Here is a 22,715-nt window from a genome sequence, read left to right on the forward strand (position 1 = left end):
ACCTTTAGTTTTTTGCACTAGACAAGACTGAGACAGCTAAGTGTACATTTCATAGAATCACAGAATGGTTTGATTTGGAAGGGACCTTGAAGATCGTCTATTTCCAAAACCTCATCCTATCCCTACAATCCCTGATACAGAGTCCCTCCCCAGCTTTCCTGTAGCCCCCTTTAAGTACTGGAAGGCTGTGATAAGGTCTCCCCAAAGCCTTCCCTTCTCCAGGCTGAACAACCCCAACTCTCTCAGCCTGTCCTCATAGGACCGTGCTCCAGCCACTGATCATTTAGGGACTAGTTCACTGTAACCCTGTTTTTTCATGTAGTCAGTTTAGTTCTCTTTCCAGCTTGCTTTCTGTTGAACCTCTACAAACTTCCACAAACACCTGAGTAGCCTCAGCATTCCCAACCACACCATAGATGGTGTTTGCATGTCCTGCATGGCTGGGGACACACAGGGAACGTCTAAAGTCAAGTGTTCCCCTGCTGAACTGAACTCATGTTGTTTGAGCAACCAAAGAATTGCAGGTGTCTTCTTGGAGGAAAGGGACCTGGCCAGCTGTGAAATCCTCTGACTTGTAAATCAATGGGAATTTTCCCACTGACTTTGCTGAGAACAGGGTTGCACCTAGAGCTCAACCACCTCATTTCAGTTTGTTTTTATTCTCATTCAGCTTTTGCCCAGGCCTGTGCTCCAACTGCATAACAAGTACCCGAAAGATGTAAGCCTTCGGCTAAAGGGTAGATAAGATGTTTACCATCACAGCACCACTACCACTGTATGCATCATAACTGACTGGGAAGAATCTTACTTTAACACTCAGGCAAATGTGTGATTTTTTTGTTTACTTTAAAGAAACAGCAATTTCATACACAATTCTTTTCTTTAACATGATTTTTTTTTCCTGTTGGTTCAATCTGTTACACATATAGCCAGTGACCTTGCGAGCACTGTATATGAATAATTTCCAGAATGTGTCAAGACCATACTGCTGACATAAATAAGTAGGTGTGTGTGTATAGGAACAGGGTCATTTGGGGGTAACGATACAATGCTGTACCAAAGTTGTAACATTCCAAATGTGTTGGGAAAAAAAAAAAAAAAAAAAAATCCTGGCCTCAAAAGTTAATTTCCCTGAGTAACACTCAGAACACATTAAAAATGTTCAGGTTATTAATATTAATTAATCAATTAATACTATTATAATTAATTAATTACATAGTGCCTGGAGTCCTGGAAAAGGATCTTTATGTGTCTGAATAATAAGAAGATGACATTCTACTCCTGCAGTGCAGGAGGAATTTTAAAAGATTGCAACTTTTAAAATATTCACTTTGATTCTTCTGAAGAATTAGTCTTCAACATGCATTTGATTTTTGCAGCCACAGGATGGCATTCACTGCTGTGCAACGGGTCAGTGAAATACAAGTAGAGCCTAGGAAGCATCCTTTCCTTCTGGGGAAAGGAAATATTTAATCAAAAATGATAAATACAAATTTACTGATTTCTACTGATGACAACCATTTATTCACAAATATAATATCAAAATCTCACCATGCACAGCTCTTAAGGTTCATGTTCTTACTTTATGGACACCAAGGCTCTCAAAAGATACTTATCTTGCCTGACTTCAGTTAGTTGAGACCTTCTAAAAGTACAGAGCAGCAATTCCAACCTGGGATACCAGCAACTGCATAAAGCACTTCAGTTTCACTTCCATGGTTTATGGAGTCACAGTAACTCTTTAATGGATTTATACAGGCTCATAATTTACTGTTTATTTTCCCATTAGGGCAGTATACACAGTAGGTGTTGACACATGGCATACCAACAGGAGGACAGTTGGACTGAATGAATGGCAAGATGACCGAAAATTGGACAGCAAATGTCGAAGACTGCGGTTGAAAAGCCAGGTATATCAACTCACACATACTTTTCCCAGTTGTGAAATGAAAGTTAAGAGCAGGGACAATCAGCTACAAGTAGTAATGATTTATACAGTTGGGTCTGAAGTCAGTGGAAAGCAGCACCCAATTAACTTCAGTAGAGATGTCTAATGCTACTGGAAAAATGACTGGATTTAGAGTGATGAGCAAGAATGTCAGACCCAGAGACAACCTAGTAATGCTATTAACCTTTGTGAGATTGCCCCACCAATAAAGTGATCTGGGGGACAATAAAACACTGCATGAGACAATATGCCCAATTTGGTAGTGCAGGACTGATATATGGGAGAAAAAGAAGAATTTTCCTGGATTCATTTCATGGGCCTCCAATTAGCCCTCACCTCACCAGGTGAAGGAAGCAAAAGGGGAGAAGCAAAAGGAGACCCTCTAATGAGTTGCTTTGTTGGATTGTAGCAGAAGAAATTGAAAAAGCAAAGCTTTAGGAGCTGCTTTGCTTTTGAGATTGTCTCAGGCAGTGTTAAAGGGGCCAGGTACTTTGTTGGAAAGAGCTGTGAGAAAGCTCCTGATACATGGAAGTCTTGAACAGCACAAGTGCATCCTGTCAGGATTAGTACAACAGTACATCCCTTGGCACAGAGAAATCACGTATGTCAGCCCTATATACTAATCCCCATGTTGGGTGCTGGGGTCAGCACTGGGGATGCTTACTCATGATGTGGAGCCCTGGCCGACACCATCTGTACTGCTGCTGCTTCATTTGAGAAACTGTGTGTAAAATTTAAATATACTTGTTCTCCAAAAGTGCATCCAGTTTTAGGAATGGAGGTATTCAAAGTGAGTCTAATCCCTGGATTACTGATCTGACAAAAGAGCTAGATCTTATTTACAGGCTCAGTGAGGCAGAGGCAGTTTGTCAGTCAGGTGAGGTTTAAGAGGCAGTTCCTGTTTTGCTATGTAAGTCTGGTGAACGTGTGCTCAATAACTTTTACAAAACAGAGCATGAATGTGTAATTTTTTCAGCTACTACTATTTAGGCATCCAAGGGCTAGTGGAGCATATTGCACACCCAGAGAAACCAGGTGGGGCTCTCAAGTTCGGAAGTCCTGAGGTAGCAGCCAGTCCATGCTGCAGAGTGGAGGAGAGGGAAAGGACACCAAGTTATCTAGAAGGGTAGAGGAAGGAAACAAGATTCACAGGGAAAAAACCAAAGATATTTCAGTCTATGACAGAAAGTATTAAGCTATTTGTTGGTATCTGGATTAAAGATAACATGCCAGTCCTTAGAAAAGTTGAAGCCATGAACTGATAGGCTGCTATTAGTAATATTTGTACTTTTTACTTTCCCAGGGAAAGTGAGAAAAAATAATTCATTATTTTGATTCTGACATTTTTGCTCTCAATTATTCATGTTAATCCTTGCTTTTGAATATTTAGAATATTCCTTGCCAAAGAAAGTATTATTTTTTTGCCAAAACATAAAATGTACTCTAGAACTGCTATGATAACATTTTCAGCATCTCTGTATCATGAGAGATTAGCAAACAGCAATATTACATTTCAGAATGAGGAGATTAATCTGTTTCCTGACAACTGAAATTTGTTAGGCTGGGAAAAGAAAATTACTGCTTTTGAGGGCAGATTTCATAGCACTTGATGCTTCAGGGCCTTTATACTTTTCTGTTTAAATCATATCTTCATAAAAAGCAAAAGAATTGTTTGGTCTCTGATTATTATCAAGCTGAAGTCAGATAAGAAAAGCATTAAGGTTCTTATGTTCCATGATAATATATTTAGGGAGAAAAAAGGTGTCAAATATGCTTATTAAACTGATTCTCAACCAGATTAGGTTTTCTTATCTCTAGTGTCTTGTAAATACTTTAATTTGTGTCATCTTACAAATTATGCTGAATACTCCAATTTTATTTCAGCACATTTGGCACAAGGCACTTTTGCCATAAAAAAAGTTGTTTTAAAATAAAAACAATAAGCACTGTTTAAGACTACCACGTTTTTGTATGACATTTTCCTACTCTTTCCAGTTTGTCTGTTTTGCTCAAGCTGAATGTTGAAGGATTATATGGTGAAGGGGCAGGGTGGAAACCTGAGAATATCAAAGAACAGATAAAGAGGGAAAATACATAATATTGAAAGACATTACAGGCTACGGTGAGAAAAGTATAAGGGGTGTGTTGAGACTCAAAGAAAATGTTGTGTATTCACGGCATGCTAGGAAGAGTTTCCCACCAAGTACACAGACAGACTGGTTGGGACAGTTTTGGGGAATGAAGAATTTTCAGTACATCATCAATACTGGAATTTATGAGACTCTGGATAATAAGAACCTAACAAGATGGAGAAAAAAAAACCAAAACAACCTACCAGAGGAAGCAGCACTGACAAAACCCTGGACTGTTACTCTAAACTGACAGTATGACTCAAGGGAGTAGACCTCAAGAATAAGAATGATCTTCACCATGATGGAGAAAAGAGAGCTGTAGGGAAAATGGTAAAACCTAATAGAACTTACAGAAGGAAAGAGTTGTTCCAGTTTTGCCCTTGTGAAGAGGCTGCCTGTAAATCCAAAGGCTCACAAGTGAAGATGATCTGGGGAACGGAACACTTGAACTGTGGGTGTCCTAGAAACTATCTCCAGTCAGTGTCAATGGACACTGAAACAACCTGTGATCATGTTTCAGTGAGACCATGTCTCAAACCAACCCAACATCCACTCAAGTCAAAGGAATTGGAGATTTAATATCGGGTTCCCTACACAACGTATTGCAGGGTGGTTGAATTAGGTGCATATAAATTGTGGTGGCAAGTGAAGTCACTGTGAAAATACCTCAGAATGAACGTTCTTTAGAGATAACAAGCATGAATTCCAAACAGCTGAATACAGATCATCCTGGGAGAAAGGACAAATGGATGCAAAACTTATATAAGGGCATGTTTCTACATGATGGATTAATTAAAAGGCATACTAGGACTTCTCATGCCCAGATAGGATTTAATACAGAGGAAATGCATTCCTAACTGAATAAGAAGATGTTCCCCTGCCTTAAATGCAATGCTCAGCTTGATTTTAGCCAGGAAGGTAGAAAACTGAGACCTTCATAAAATGTGTGTGCATGCATGCATGTGTGCTCAAACACTTACAGACATAAATTAACAGTCTGGCAGCTGATGGGCATTGCAAAAGCTACAGAAAACATGATAAAGCACTAAAGCAGACATGCTTCAGATAACACAAAGGCTCTGTACATCTAAAATAGATTCAAATCATGCGAAAGATTTCCTGCTGCTTCTACAGAAGATTAAAACATTGGTACATTCATAAAACAAATCTGAAGATTTATTAAAGCAGCGTGCCTTTCACAATGACTCTTTGTCTCACCAAGCACTGAGCCTGGCAAAAGAGACACCCTGAAAGGGTATATCTGACCAATTTGGGCCTGGTAGGTGGGCTCCAGCCCATAAAAAAAGAGAGCTACAGATCTTAAGAAACATACAATGAAGAAAAAACCTGTTAACCCTGAGCTAATCTGTGAGCTAATCCCTCAGCAAGAAAGAAAGATTAGACCAAACGACTAAATCTCAACAGAAGAGAAGAACTTGGTATAAATTAACCACAGAATTTGCCTACACAAGCTTAGCATGAGGAGTGATTTATAAAACAAGAAGGAAGACCATTAATATATCCCTCTCTGTTTCAACAGCATTTAACACATGGGTGCAGAGCTAATTTTCAAGCCACACAATAATGTTTGGTGTTTTAATAATACTTTTCCATCCCATTTGCATTGATCTAATGCTCTGCCATCTCGTAGTTCTGCAAACAGAGCAGAAGAAACAGGTGTTGGGTATATTCTAAATTGCTTTTCTCTCATGTGTTCACTCACCTATTTCCAGACATAACAGGAGAAATGCAGCCATGGGTGCTGATGTCTAATTCTCTCGTCCTGGGGATTATCAGGGATAACTTCAAGAAAATCATTGCTCCTGAAGCCGGACTAAGCGCACCACTCAGGGTAAGCAAAGGAACTCAACTAGCTCCCAGGATAATAAATAAGAGACTATTCCCACTCTACAGTGACATCACAGGCATCTTAACATAATGCTAGTTAACCAAAGGGTCACTTTCTTGCACTACTTGACTTCACAACTGCATGATGTTAAGTCCAGTGAGATCTGAGTTCGGTCCAGACAGTCAAGGAAATGCTGATACACCTCTGGGCTCCCAGGAGATGCTCAGGACCTTTCAGGGTCTGTAAATTGGATCTGCTTCCTGGCACAATTCCTCCTTCTCTGTTCTGCCTTTAAAAGAGGTAGAAAATGCCTGATAAGACAGCACATGAAGCCTATATGCTGAGTATCTCCTTCCATGCTTGCACGCGATGAGGTGCTTAAAGCCAAGACCTGCTGCTAGACTGCTGTGGGTTCACGAGGAAAATCCTACAAGAGGCATTTGATGCCCAGCATGAAAAAGCTGACAGCACTGTGCTTTGTGGATTTTCATTTTTTCATTTCATGACCCAGCAGTTCAGGTCAGTGATTCATGAAATCTGTAAAACAAGCTCCCTCCCCTCTGCAAACTCCAGATATATGCAAATCATTCTTTAACTAAGGCAAACCTCTAGGCAATCAGAAATGTCATTTTTCTAACGAGACACAAGAACTGTGCTAGACAGGTGTGTGTGAACCAAAGTCTTAGCCCTGGACAATGCTGCTCTTGCCACACTCTTCAATCTGCATCACTACTTACAAAATCATCTCTATCTTTATACTGGGCCAACTTTTAATCTAAATGGCTAATAGGTGTTTAAACCTGGATTGTTCCCTGCCCATTTCTAGCAGACTCACTGTCTGGTGAAACATGATTTTGTGGAAAATATACTTGGGGCATCTGGGTGAATCTGTCATTGTATGTATCAATGAACTGGGAAAATCAAATCTCTTCCATGAGCTAAGAAGTGACTAAATAATAAATAAGCTGTGCTTTTTAAATTTTAATACCCAAATAAATTAACCCAAGCTTACAATACATCTATAAAAGGTCTATAAACTAATTTAATAATTTCTATAATTATCAAGTATTCATAACAAAAGCTCAAGGTTTTGCATATTGAGTTACAAAGATTTTTGATTTAAGAAGTTCATTAAACATAGAAAAAAGGACTGCTTTTCTTCATTGCTATTGGTATCCTGAATCAATAGAATGCATTAACCAAATAAATTTTGAAATATTTAATACTGGACTAAAATCCTGCCATGTGAAAACTTCCATATAGTATCAGATTAGCTGGATGGCTTAAACACTCTCCAAGAGAGGCCAGAATCAGATACTTGGATATAAATGCTGCACTAATTGAGCTGTCGGTAGTGTGTTTATCCTTGACATCATCCTGGTGTTAGAATGTGTAAAACATTTTTAAGAGAAACAGTCTAATATTGAGAGAGTTAAAAGAATTAGATGACTAGTATATAAAAAAATAAAGATTGAAATTAACCATAAGAACAAAACAAAAAGCAAACAAAGCATCCTTAGGTTTGACTTAAAAGTCTACAAATTCTGTGTTAATGTCATAGACCTTCTTTGCACATTCGGTCTCTCAAGGCTATTGGTATTTCACTGAATAACTGAAATGAGCTGAGGGTCATCACTACTCTTTGATATATGTGGACTCATTCTTACCCCTTGCCTTTGGTATATATCATGTCAGAGTTGTGTGTACATTTCCCTTTGGCTACCTGCCTCTAACACAAAATATTAAGGAATTCAAATACACAACTCTCCTTTTTTTTTAATTCTAACTTATTTTGCCCTATTATTATAATTTTGTGAAGAATTTTTTCTTACTTAATACGAAAGCAAAATTAAAATTCCACATGAATGAAGAAAAATGTTATTAAACTCAGTTTTCCCAATGCTTAGGCTTTGTCGTCTGTGTTACTTCTCAAGACGCTATCTAAAATAAAGGGACATCTGGGAGCTATTGAAATCTGCAATAATCAGAGAAAGGAGAATAATCTGTAAAAATGCCATGCCTTAATTATTTTGCAGTTTAAAATTCCTGTTCATATCTCTTGCACAGAGGCCACTCAGTTAACAGCTGAACTAGTAATATTTTCAGTGATGCACTTGGTAATTCTTCATCTTATCAGACCACATTAGTTAGAGACAACAACCTAATCGAGGAGACCACTTATCACTGCAGACAGATGAATCATACCAGGACTTTTCCCATATTTTGCTGTGTAAGACTTTCTGCCTGAATACACATGAGAAGCAGCGTGCAATGTCATATGCAAATCTGTCTCTGAAAGGGAGTTTTAACCTCCGGTCATCTTCTGCATTTGGAAAGTTGTTGGCTACTTCTGAAAATAGCAACTTGATGGGAAAAAAAAAAATAATCGTGAGGGGAAAGGGAAGGGGGGCAGGTGGAGCCCATGCATCTCTACAAAGCTGGTGCAGAATAACAACTCTTGAAGAACACAGGGTGCAGGATGGAAATCTGTAGCGTGGGATGAGTGAGCTCAGCATGTGCCTTCTATGCCGAGAACTCGGGTCTCTGCTAGATCCATCGCCAGACCGACCTGTCCACAGGCAACTTCACCCTCTGCTGATAAACCCATGGAGAGGTAGTATGAGATGAACATGGTTGTAATTTTTTTTTTTAGAACTGTTTATTTTCTTCCCTTTCTTTTCTTTTTTACCTTTCTTTCCTTTTTTCCTTTTCGATTTACCTCCAACTCTAAGGTTGACAATCAAGTTCAGTATGTCACCATTCAAATCGGACATGATACAGCTTTCATTGTCTTTTTAGAAAGTTGCCTCTGCATACCTACTGTTCTTCTAAAAATCCTTTCATGTGTCCTCGAAATAATAAAAATAATTCTCTTATTTCCAGCAAGGAAAGGCAGTAATGATTTTAAAACTCAAGCTGCAAACAAGAAGCTGTTTACCTACTTTTTAATTTCCCTTGCATCATGTGATAGGCTTTAATGTTAAAAAGGGAAAGGCATGTTCCTTTGGAGCCATTTAAACCTCAGACAAAATGTTCAATCAGACACACTGCCTCATTTTTACCCCATCACCAACATGTCACCAAGAAAAAATGCAGCTTTCTCTGCCAAATGTGGGCAATGCTAAAGATCCATGAAACAAATGCTTACACAGATTCATAATCCAGGGTTTAAGCAATCAGTGTTCTGTAGAGTACTATTCAGCTACATAAACCAAATGAACTTCAGCTTTTGTACCTCTCCTGTAAAAATATACACGAGCATGTTGCCACACAGCTGCCTACATTCTTCAAAAATCACTGCAGTTTCTCTCAAAGGACCACTGACTCCAGGCATCACCACTAGCAAAGGCTACAGCCTAACTGAATAGGCTCAAGAGCAAAACAAGTTAAATCTGTGAAGTTCTTGAGTGGGAGATGCTAGAGGAAAAGAGGAGGATGGCAGAGAACACAGCACTGGTCCAACACTGAACCACCAGTGTGGTGTCTGTGGGAAGAACTGAGAGGGACTGCTATTTTAAAATGCTGCTTTTCAAGATTTTAAACCCACTCTTCCCCTGCAAACTGTGGCAATAATGTTTCCAGCAGCAACTTCCCCTGTGACATTCCAGACCAAATTCCAAGTGGAATAAAATCATAGTCCCTCCATCAAAATTCTCCTCACCACTGTGACTTCCCATTAAATGAGTGGAAATTTGAATTCTTTCTAGAAGGCTACAATTACAGCAGATTATTATGCTTCCCTCTAATTACTGCATATAAATACATACCATGTAACACAGTTTATTGTACCCTGTTAGTGTACTTACAGTAAATAGAAACCAATATGTTTCATTCAGCCCATGTATTTTGACACTCACATCAGATTTACCAATTTATCTTCATTACAACCCCTTGCACTGTTACTGACATCCTTCTCAGAGCTACGCTCAAGCATCACAGCAGGAAGATTGATGAAGCTTGTATATACTGATTTGCGACAAAAGCAAGGCTCTTGAGAGGAACTGTTACTATTCTGATAGCACTAAGTTGGCTAAAAATTAGCTGCACTAAGTCAACACGCTGCTCCCACTTCTCCTCCTCATTAATTATGGTACATGACTCGGACCTTGAAAGGCTAATGCTGCTGTAACAGTATTTTTAAACCTATTGTCTTCAGTTGCTTTGTCACTCTTGGAGAGATTTAAAGTTCTGACCATGCTTATTAGCAACTATTTTTTTTCTTAAGAGAGGCTGAGACAAGTTTTCCACCATGATAAATGTTAAAAGATAATTTCTGAATGAATCTACAGTGGTAAATTTAAACATAATTTGGAGGAACAGAGAGAGATAACTATGGGTACAACTTTCAAAACTGGCTAAATAACTTAAGAGCCTGCACCACGAGCCCTCATCAAGGAATGATTAAATAGCCTCAGCACTTTAAAAGCACCAACTTACTCTATACTGTTATCAAGAGGATGAAGAGGTCATCTCTCGCTACAGATAATTTATCCCCCCAAACATAAAGTTTCAAAGACTGTTGCTAGAATGGCGCACTGAAGCCTGAAACTCTTATGGCTCATTCTTTGCTAAACGCAGGTCTAGCAATTCCCAGCAAACCAAACCCCCCAGCAGTGGGTGCATTTTGCAGAGACTTTCCATGTTGGAGGCGTAAGTGACCCAGCATGTGCAACAGCACGTTCAGAAACTGCTCAGGGTGAGAAAGCATGTGCTCGGATCCACTTTCTGGGCTGGATGCTCAAGTCAATGAACTGTAGCCTGGATTCAACAATCCTCTCCCATCAAGATGCACATGTACACTGTAAAGCAGACCAGGAATTATTCATATTCTGGACATCTCAAAATCAGGTGACACAACACCAAGATGCAGATCCCACATGAAATGGTTTAATTTTTACACTTATTATTGGACCTCCACCACTCTAGCAGCTGTCTGCATGAAATCACATAGCAAAATCGCCGGAGTTTGTAAAGTTGTCAGACCAGGAATAGGCTGCATCCACAAATAATGTGGGGAGAAAAACCAGCCAGACTATTTGCTGTGTTTTTCCATAGCTCAAACTAATATTCTCCACTTCTAGCTGCTTCTTTTTAGTAAATTAGCATAATATGAAAGCAGAGAGACTTAAGTGTTAACACAGAAATTACTAGAAGATTACACATACCCCAAGAAAGAAGGAGTGAAAGAAGGAAAGCAGAGGATGATGTGTCCAATTATTGAAGGAGATCACCCGACACCTGCAATTGCACCTCAGTGGGAAATACATTGCTGTTTTCATTTATTTGCAAAGCAGGTAACTCTCAGAATTACCTTTCTTGTTTCAGATGGATATTTAAATACTTCATCCCAACTATAGAACCTTTAAGGAAGTCTGTGAAATAAAACAAATGCTTTTGGTTTGCTTCGTGTGAAAAAGTAATATAATCAAGCGGTCATTTTCCTCCTATTTCAGGCAGAATCCATATTAAGAATCCACTAAAGCAAGAGACCATCATGTATAAATCCAGTGACATCCAATTTAAACATAGGCAGAGAAATTCTACCTGATAACAAGCACTGAATAAAAACCTGCAGCTTTGCAAGACATTACAAATGTGTCAAAAAAAAAAAATTAAGCCCTCAACTTGGGAGCTGTAAAAACCAGCATTGACAATGCCACAATCAATGACCAATCTGGGAGAAGAAATACTTTTTTTTCTCCTCCCAAAAAGCCCAAAACAAAAAAAACACCTCCCCAAACAACATCACCAAAACGAACAAACAAATCTCAATTATTATAAAGGGGAGTCTATTCCTGACTTCCTCATGCATCTTTTAACGCAGGGTCTAGACATGTTTCTGTGCTCACTTTGGCACATACACTTGCAAGTGCAAGTGCTGTGACAGCCGCCTCGGGTACCACTGAAAATGTCTCATGGACACAGGTCCATATGTCCAAAGAAGATAATTAAAGGGGGAAGGAAGGAGAGATGCATGGCTAACTGGGGCTCAGTACTTTGCAACAGACTTCTTATGTACTTACAAGGAGAGTCACTTAGATGCACCTTTCCTAAGCACTGCAGACTTAAAAACACCTACTCAGTCCTCACGGGTAGTTCATGTTTCCTCTGATACAGACAGGGACAGACAAGTCCAGAAGAGCCACTCTAAGCCATCACAGGGAGCAGTCTGGAGATGAGCACTGGCACTACACACAATTACAATGAATAACTTCTGCCATATTATTTTACCTCATTTTCTTAACAACTTTTGTGAAAGAGCGGAAATATTGCTAGTAGTCGCATTTGCTCAGTAAGTACTGCCTGGTATGTGTATAGTGTCCCTGTCAAACTCAAGTAGGGAAAAGACAGGCTTATTAAAAATAATTAAAAAGTTGTATCTAGAAAAGTTTTTTACTGCCTCACACATGCACTGGGCAAAGGGGAGAAAGGGTTGCCAGGTCAAGCATTAATCAGAGCTTTTCAAAGGGAGCCAAGTTTGCTCTCCTTTATGCCAGACAGGCTACTGGAAGAAGGGTATGAAATGAAGCCGGAAGGAAAATACTGTACTACTGGGAGACCACGGTTGTTTCGGCAATTAAGGCCTCCCCAGGGGGTTAATTACACACGGAGACAGCCAGGCATTTTAGAAAACGTTTTCTGAGTGTGCCACAAGACCGAGCACAGCTTGGCCAGCCTGGCTCCAGATCCCCAGCAGCTTATTTGTCCCGATCCCCAGGAACGCCTCCCAAGAGGCAGCGATGGTTCATCAGTAGCTCAGAGGGTCGATTTGGCCATCGGGGCCATGTCCCGCCAGAGACCAATCCCCTTTCCCACGCACTGTTCCAGGTGTGTTTTACAACACTGTTGTCCTCTCCCCACTTCTCCAGGACACCCTGCTCAGGTGTTTCTTTTCTCTGTAGCCTGCCACCCACTTCACTCCCCATTCACAAGCCTTGAAGCACCCTATGACACCAGTTTCCCTCCAGTGCATCTTCAGTCCTCAAAATCTTGCAGATAGTTATTTTTTCAAATGAGATAAAATTCAGGGGAAGGAATATATTAACTTGCATTGATGACTAAAGCCCAATTCCTATAAGTAATTAGTTTTTTCTTTTTTGCTGTTAATAATAACACTTCCCCATCTGTGTGGAAATCCTCTGGAAAATGTAAATTTGGCATGTTTTACTGAGGTCTCTGAGGCAAACACATAAATGCAAAATAGACTTACAGACCCAAGATTCTCATCAATAGATATATTTTTAAATTACTGCCAATTTCATTGTTTGTGATCTTCTGTGACAGTATAAACTGGAAACTTGCAGTTATTGGAACACTATTATTTTGCTAACTTGCCAACTTGATAAATCCTAAAAAGGGGAAAATCCTTTTATTTCCCTCCATTTATTTATGGCCTGGAATGTATAAGCATCTACAGTGAATTATGATTAAAAAAACCCAAACTTGTACAGTAATAAATTAACCCTTCTCTCCCATGTTCTGCAGTAAAATAATTTGTGATTATTTCAGGGGACTCAATCAGACTAACAAACAGAAATTACCATGGAATATGCAGAAGTATATTTGACTATTTTGCTGCCAGATAGTGATTGCATTGGGAACTATTTTGTCCAGATGTTTTTTAACTTGCATGGATTTGAAGAGAATTTCCTAAAATACATAGTAGGAATGACTGATTACGTGAGACAATATGGTGCTTTTTTACTCGTACCAACATGAAACAAGAATTCCTTATTTCACAGAGACAAGAGAACAGTCAAGGATCTTCTACCCAAAGGAAAAAAAAAAACAAACCACAACCCACAGCATGGTATACAGTAATGTGAAAAAAACCACATGTTGCAAAACCAGTAGTTTACAAGTATATCACTCCATAACCAACATATGTGAGCTACATATAAAGAGAAACATTCACCTAATGGCCAAGGGAATGGTTTAGACAGCCTTATTATAAGAGATCAATTTTTAACTTGAAAATTGTCATTGATAGTTCCAATAAGTGAAAGCCAAGAAATTTATTCACTGTTTCTGATAATGCAGTGAATGTGTGAAAGGTCAAAGTTTGCTTTCATCCAAAAGAATAGTTTGTATGTTAGATCTGAGGTGCATAACTTTAAACATGTTTAACCTGAGACTGAAAATCTTGGTAGGGTTGGGGTGATTCCTCCCATTAAAAAAAAAAAAAAAAATAAATTTTTTTGCTCTGGATATTCTAAACTTCTGTCACAAATAAAATTTAAAGGCTATAATAAAAGATTTAACTGAAGCGGATTAGAAGTGGAAAACAAATGTTGTGATATTCATTCAATTTTTGCCTGTGCTTGTGAATTGCAAAATGTATTATTTGTTCTGTATAATCAGGCAATTCTCAGCTTTGTACAAGTCTGTCAAAGATTGAGAGAAGGGAGTATACCACTCTCCTGGAACAGGAAGAAGTGATTTTAAACTACTATAATCAGTTAACCTTTTAACATATATTTTCCACTTAATCTTACCTCCAAAAAATGCTCTGCTTGCTGTTCCCGATCCAATTTTCTTGATGTTGTTGTAATCAGACCTGTGAAAAAAGGATGATATTTGATTGTCAATACCTGTTGAAAAATATATGTCTCTATCGACCAGAAGAAATAAATTCATTTTTCAAGCACTCGAAGGGAAAAAAAAATCTATTTGAAGCTATATCAGACACAGATTTCTTGACATCTGTCAAGCAGTTTCTTTCTTGGTGCAGCCATTATTACTTTCTGACTAACAATGAATCTTTAAAGAAAAATGCTGTGAGAAAAGTAACTGAAAAACAGTTAGCTGTGCATCTACAGTTAACATGCCACATTTACTACAGTGAATAAAAAATACTTACTAAAGAATCACTATTTATCTTATGATTAAGTGCTTCAATGAATCATTTGTATTTGACTGAAAACCTTCCGTAAAAAACCTCATTACAGATTTCAGGGGACTCAAACAATTAATGGGATAGGATGCTGATTACTTCCACGCCAAGAATACTTGACAAAGAAGGTTATTTCTGTAATAACTACTTGTATACATAATGATTTCCAAATGCAATCATTCTAATGCATTAAAGGTTTTGTACTACAATTTCATCAATTTGTTCCATGCTCAAATTGAGTCTTTAAAATAAAGTACCCTTTTACATGAGGATGATCAAGATCTCTTTTTGTTTAAAGCTTTTCACTTTCACAAATTATTAACCTCTTGTGAGATTTATAACAAAGAAAGAAAATGAAACACTCCCAAAGTTCCCTGAAGAAAAGCGATACATATCTTCTATGAACATAACTTAGTTTTTTTATTTTGTTCTCACTAGAGACTTGAGTTTTCCCTGATACACAACATTTCTTTGAATAGGAAAATCCATCATGTGCTTGTTTTGTGATAGATTCCGACAAGCATAAAGGGACCGACTCTTCCTAGAGATAAAGCTGGTTTTGGAGACAATGCCAGTGGACAAATTTGTTCTCAAGAATTCCTCATCTCTAAGATTACCAAGGAAGACAAGAAAATAAATCTCCCTGGATTACCTATTATCCTTATTTATTTAATCAGACCAGCCAAACATCTAAACACAAATCCATGATGACCCTAAACTCTTCAAAATAACCATCAGTATCATGTCTACATCACACCTGTAGTCCCAGAAAGCTTCTGTAGCTCCTCATACACTGTCACCTTCTCCTTGGAGGAATCATTTTATCTGTTTTGGTGAGAAGGGGGGAAATATTACTTGAGGTAATGGGATAAAATGAACAAAGGGAAGTCCACTCTGCTTTCAGCATTTCAGACTTGTTACAAGATCTCTTAGACCACAGAGGTGGCACCCAAGGGCACGTCAGAGAAACCAGAGTGGATCATTACAATTACATGGAAGAACCTGGTGCTGACAAAAGGCTGAAAAACCAAAACAACTGGCATTGCCTGCATTAAGCAATTGTTAGTATTCAGACATCTACTCACTGCATGAGTTTAAACAGACATGACAGCATGGATGACAAATTAGTTGTCATTCACAAAAGATCCCCCCATGTCTATAGACAACGCAAAGATAAAGGGAAGAAGCTCTAGTTATGAAAGAAGTTCATCCCCAATAAATTGATAAAGTAAACATTTCAAATTTGAAATAACCCTCTTTATCACATGCATGCATGGTCACTATGGATAATTATCAAGCACAACCTCACCATGGTAAGGAATATGATCTTTCTTATATCATCTTCCACCTTCTTCCTTCCTAATGTATCACCATGAACTCCACCTACTTTTTAAACAAGGAATGTCTAGCTGCAAATTATAGAAGGTCTGTGTCCTCATCATCTTCCTCAGGCTGATGAATTCACACTTGTTTTGAAGACCAATATCTGAAATATCACTCTCAGAACGAATAGTACTTCTTTCACTGGTAAAACTAAAACTACCACTACTTCTATTACACCACCACCACCACCACTACTACTTCTACCACCACTACTGCCACCACTGCTCCTCCTCACAATACTACTGTTATCACTAAAGTGGGGATTTTTTTCGTTTTCCTTTTCTCAGTGTAGAGCCTTTTGGACTGCAATAATGGTCAGAGTGCCTTCAGACTTGAATTTCCTTCTAAAAGAGCTATATGAACATATGGCAAGTCTGTACGGCAGAACTGCCTATATTTTAAATGTAGCAGTTCTTAACAGATTTAGCAGCCAGACTTAACAGCCGGTCCTAAAGGGCAGGTAACGAGACCATCATCATCAGTTCTGCAGACCTGATCCTGAAGTATGGTGCTAGTACAACTGGTTGTTTATGCTTTAAAGACATCTCTACAACTGCTAGTTCTGGGCAGTTTCATTAGGCTGCTACAATACTCTGTAGAAATAATTGGTCATTTGTGTGTGCAGTCGGGGCATCTAGTTTCCATTCCTGTTCTCTGGGGAACTCTCCCATCCAAGGCTCATGGTGGCCCCATTGCAGTCTCCTGGCTACTCACTTCCACATACATTCCCAAAGTCACCAATAGATCACACTACACAATACTACTGTTTAAAATATGACTACACATAAAATCAGATCTCATCTACTTGATGTTTATTTAACTATGGTCACATGTAACTATGGATGTTAATCTGGTCCTTTCAGATTGTAAAACTGTATTTCAAGAAATTCTGTTTAAGACCAATCATCAAAACGGAAAAAAAAAAAAAATATTCCAGTTATGTCTAAGACTACCCACAGCTTTACCACTCCAGTCTCATATAAATTAATTTCACGGGGTTTATGAAAAGCTTGCTGTGCCCCTCCCCCCTGTATTCAGTACTTTATGCCACAGCTACATAATAATAGTAATGTTTAGCAGGATGTAGAACTTTATTTTTGAGATACAGGGGCAACTGAAAGAAACTTGGCTTTGCACAAGACAATATATCCCGGTTTTAGTTCTCTAACTGTATTAAATTGTCATACTCTGTTATGGTGTAAAGGCATTATCTAAAGAAAATAACTCACAGAGAAAAAGAAACGCAAAGAAATTATGTTAGGCTGTACTGCTAGTTATGATATAAAATCACAGGGGGACAATAATAAAAAATGACCCTTCCTTTTTTTCCTATCTTCAATATGTGCCATAGCTCTTCTAGACACAGACATCTGGCCAACTGTCCAAAGACAGCTGGGAAATATAGCACACATTTATCACAAAATAGTCAAAAACACTAACAAGCTTCAAAAGTCATAGCACACCTCTCTAATGGTTTGTCTCAGATTTCCAGGGAAACATCACAGTCCTGCTAAGGGCAGGAGATATTTATAACTGTGATGATTCTTTAAGAACAGCCATGAAAGTGAAGAGGAAAACTGGATCCAATAGAAAAGTTATTTACAATAAAACCATCAGCTCACAAGCGAGGGTATATGATTCTGTTCCCAGTTTTTCATACTTTTCTTTGACTTTCTGAGTTAAAAAATCTCTCTGTGCGTCCCAGCACATCTGTTCCTCAGACCATTTGAATTAACTGGTTTGTGAAACTCTAACATTGCTTGACCCAATATTTCAGCTTGGAGATAACTATATTTTCTTATGTAACTTGCTTTTCTACATACCTGTTATTTTTGCTGTTGGAGTACTTTTCCCACCCCAACAAATGAACGCTTATTATTCTCCTCCCGTTAGAGAGTTTGGAAATGCTGGATGGTGAAGAAGCTCACCCCACACAACATGTCCCATTATACTGCAGGACACAGTGACAAGTCCCAGTTGACACCGACTGGGGAACAGCCTTCCAACACCTCACTGTACACTGGACAGAATCATCATCCGTTTCTGCATCATTCCCCTCTAAAAGGTAACTCACCATGTGGACAGAGAAGAAATAGCAGTGTCCTTCACCATCATTTTATAATCTGGGTGGGAGAACCAGAGGTTTGGGGTGGGCAACAAAGCAGACCTGCCTTACAGCTTTGGTGCAGCCATAGTCAGACAGAAGAAAGAACAGGACCAAGACTAAGAAAGCCTGACACTTTAACCAATATATCAGTCTATACAATCTTCAGTCAATGCATCATGTTGGAAACAAATCACCAGTTTTTAGGGCTCAGATGTGCGATCAAGTACGAGCAACACTTAGCACTGATGCTTGGGATAATGCTTTCAGTACATCACATGTAAAGTGAAAAAAAGAAAAAGGGTCAGTGAAAGAGATTAAAACTTACATGAGTTACGTCACATTTGCAATGAATGAAACATGCAGTTACTATGCAGATGAGGAAACCTAACTTATTAGCAAATGGTAATTTGATCATAGGTCTGATGTCTTAGAATTAATACCAGGTATGTGTGTGGATGCGCGCACGTGTGTGTGTGTGTGTGTGTGTGTCTGTATAGATGATTGAAGATGACATAAAATCCAGAATAGTTATGAATTCAACAGTACGACTAACGATTTATTATTTTTTTTTTTAGAAAACTACATCTTTATTAATAATAAAGCCAGCAAACCTGAAAGAAAGAGCAGCAGCTTGTTGGTTCTATTGTGTCAGCTAAGGTATGCTTTGTTATTCAAAAGTGGTATAATGTTCTGTCTCGGACTGAGTCTTCTGTGAAATATTGTATTTTTTTGAACAGTAGTTCTGCTTGGATGCCTAAACATGTGGCTATGCTAAACGTCTGTATCTGAGGAGTACGTGAAAGTACACGTCATGCTCTGATGATATGCAGCTAATAGGCTCAATCTCGCACAATTTTACTGCAGTAAAAAAGCTGTGTAAATTTATGCTAGCTAAGAATCTCTCTCAAATGAATGTAACCTTCGCAATTTTAGTTTTGGTCAAGAATACATGAAAAAGCACAGAAAATATTAACTTATTTAACACAAAGCAAGGCAAACAAATTTATATTAAAATGTAATTTGAGGACAACATCTTTCATTTCAAAAAGCTCACTAATTATATTTCCACTTGCTTGTCCAGATTATTCCTTCCTCAGGAGGTTGTGATACTGCCATGCAATCCTACCAGAGCTCCAAAATTTAATTACATTCTGACATTTTTGCTAATCTTTATAAAAGTTTGTTTTGTACACAACTGGAAATATAGGTATGTTTTATAGGATGCTCTAAAGCTAACAGAGATACTTATGTTTATGTTTGTTTCTATTATTAACTTGACAAGAAATGTGGCCTAATATGCAAGCAAAGTGAGACTCTTGAGAATTGCAAGCAAAGAAAAAGCAAATAGTGACTTTTCAAATCTCAGGTGACTTTGATGCTGATCAAAGCAAAGGTGACAGCTTAAAATGAGGGAAATAACACCAAAACTGCACTAGCCCAAACTGTCACCTGAGGATTGTGTATTTATTGGACACACTATTTTATAAATTCCATAAACAATCAAATAGTCAGCCAGAGTAGACCATGCACATAAGCCCTAATTTATATGCTGGAAAAGTTAAGCGTTCCTTTGTTTTCTTAACTCTTTCTGTTCTGGAGCACTCAAGGCATGTCCTACCTCTGTTCCTGGAGTCAAGAAGGGTGATGGCACCTGGACGAAGGCAAACCTGCCTGCTAACTCTGCCTTCAATGCTTTAATTAGAGCAGTCAATTGCCAATTAGGATTTTACAGCTGAATAATCCATGCTCTGCCTTCAGTTAGCTCTCTTGTTGCACAGAATGGTCTTCATACAAATAAAACCTCTGCGTGTCTGTGTATGCTTAAGTCAACAGGCCATGATATATAAATACATACATATATATTGTATATACAGTCAAATATTTGAGTATGCGTATGTATGTGTGTGACATTTTACATATACCAGTGAATGTTAAAAATTATCCTAACATACACATATTTACATATTTAGCTCTGAGGTTTATCAATGTTCATTCTTTCTATATATATGCATTATTTTAAATATTTGTGTTAGAAACAAATTAATTCATGGACTTAGAGAGTTATAGAAGAAAAATTCACCAAGGGCTGTTAAATGCAAAGGTTATGGCAGAGGAAATCTCTAAGCACTGTATAGCTTGAACAGTAACACACAGAGGGAAACATTGTTGTGTATTTGCTTCTTCTCTATTCGTTCAGATTAGCCCATGGCTGTAGGTGTGATCGTGAACCAAACTGACCTTTGGCTTAGGAGAAATTCACCTATTTTTCAATACTATGGCACTTAGGAACAAAAAATCAGTTCGCCACGGGCTATTTTCTAACACAGATTGAATTTCCCTAATATCACTATGAAGCCAAGGAGAGTTCACTACCCTTCTCCCTATGAAACTAAATTATTTTCATTCACCCTGCAGATGGATAACTTACCTGAGCTGTTTCCTGAAGTACTGCTTAAGAGCTAACAAAATCTGGTATGGAGAGACAGCATATTCTACTGCTGTCTTAGGAAGAGTTACAAATGTTATGGTATAAAGACTAAATTTTTTTAAAATGACATTTTAAAGAACTCTTTTATTAATTTCTTATTTCCAAACTTTGTTTAGATGAAACATGAAGAGTGTATGACAGGTAACAAGCAGGCTAAAGTAGAAGCAGCCCAATATGTTCCTCTATTTTAAGCTGAAGGCAGAGTGACTTCATAGAGTTAGGAAGTAGATTAGGAAAGCAATGTCTTCTCCTCTCCGGGCAAAAGACTAACAGGATACAATTTACTGCATGTTTTACTGTCCATTATTAAATAATCTTTTTTCTCCTGCCATACATATTCATAAAAAAACTTTCCATTAAAAAAATATAAGCATGGGATGGGTTAGAAGTATGACTAGGGACTTCAGGTTATTACACAGGTTTGACTGAAACCTCAGAGTATATTGCCTGGCTGCAAGTCATGGCAGTACACCCTTTTACACCCTCTCCACTCCCAGTGGTAGGGTCTTCGACCAGGACAGCCAGGCAGCACAGGACCTTATATGTCAGGGCTTATACATCACACCCACACAGACATGGTCTGGATGGATTAGCTGAGGTCTCATCTTAAAGCTTTCTAGTCCCCGGTTGCTGGGGGAAAATTTCTTCTCATTAAGATACCAATCCTCATCTTCAAAGAAACCAATTTTGAAGTGGTAACAAAATTATAAAATTAGAGAGCTTTCTCCGCAGAGTTCTTCTGCCCCGCAAGATGCTCTGAGCATCCTGCAACACTGATGCTATCTTGTCACAGTCCAAAATGGATGCGGTTCGCAATCTGCCTTTCTCACATACTGTAGGGAACAAGGATACAGAAGGAAAAACATATGAAGATATCAAAGCAAACGTTCTGTAGAGTTACCCTTAAAAGCTCTGCTTGGGGAGAAAAACGCCTTGGGATTATTTGCTGGGAATATGGGTCTTTTAACCCAACAAGTTAAACAGACAAAATGAATACGTAAAAAGAACACTGCTTTTCCAAAAATGTTCCATAAATTCAGTGGCTGGTTATACTCACTGCTTGTTCCACAGAGCTCCTAGTCTAAATTTGCAAAAATTCATATGGGAATGTACGAGTTTACTGATGGGTTTACTAGAAATTGCTACAGAAATTAACAGTACACACAAAGGTATGAACACAGACTTTCCATACGTATACTGAACACAGGAAAGAGTACACATCTGTTGAGAAATATAGCCATCAGCTGTCAACTGTCCTGCTACTCTTCGAAAGTAAATTTCAGACTTTAAATGGGAAAAAAAAGGGGTAGCCACAATAAATAGCATTAAGCTTTCCATCATATATTCTGGAAAGTAAAACTATTGCATATTCCTAACCACAGAATTGTTGAAATGAACAGCAATAACCAGAGTAATTTTATTACCCACAGGCAGTGAGAGGCGTTGTAAACACTCTAACAGCACATTCATCTCCTGCAATAAATTAGGGATCGACAGAATGAAATTGAATTTCAAAGATAAATGATAGAAAACGATGTACATTTTACTTGGAGATGTAAACAAACATATCATTTTATATAATTACACATGTAAACCTCTAATTTAGAAAGACTGTATTCTGATCTAAATGAATGATACTTCATTGAACAAGAAAGAGAACCCACCAGGCGAGCCTGTGCAATTATGTGGAGGACTGCTGCCTTATTGTTTTTCCTGAGGTGACAATGAGAGTGAAACGACCTCTTTGAAATAAGCTAGGTATAAAAAATGATTGCTTTTAAAAACAGTTACATTTTCTAATGTGTGGTTAAGTCTGAAAAAAAAAAAAAAAGAGAGAGAGAGAGAAGCTGAAGCAAAACCTTTTTATTCCTCTTTGGTTGTCCCTTCTGTCTCTCTTTAGAGTTCCCTCAGCTTA

General features: G+C 38.2%; 1 protein-coding gene across 8 annotated transcripts in view; it reads right to left on the reverse strand.

Annotated features, from left to right (window-relative positions):
- FAT3 (FAT atypical cadherin 3) overlaps nucleotides 1-22,715 on the reverse strand; it is a 423,806-nt gene that overhangs the window by 127,117 nt on the left and 273,974 nt on the right. For all 8 annotated transcript variants that reach the window (XM_074917423.1, XM_074917414.1, XM_074917394.1 and 5 more), the window contains exon 5: nucleotides 14,425-14,486. In XM_074917423.1, the coding sequence (XP_074773524.1) occupies nucleotides 14,425-14,486 (62 nt within the window). The remainder of the gene's footprint in view (nucleotides 1-14,424; nucleotides 14,487-22,715) is intronic.

Source organism: Athene noctua, chromosome 1 (assembly GCF_965140245.1).
Source record: "Athene noctua chromosome 1, bAthNoc1.hap1.1, whole genome shotgun sequence".
NCBI lineage: Eukaryota > Metazoa > Chordata > Aves > Strigiformes > Strigidae > Athene > Athene noctua.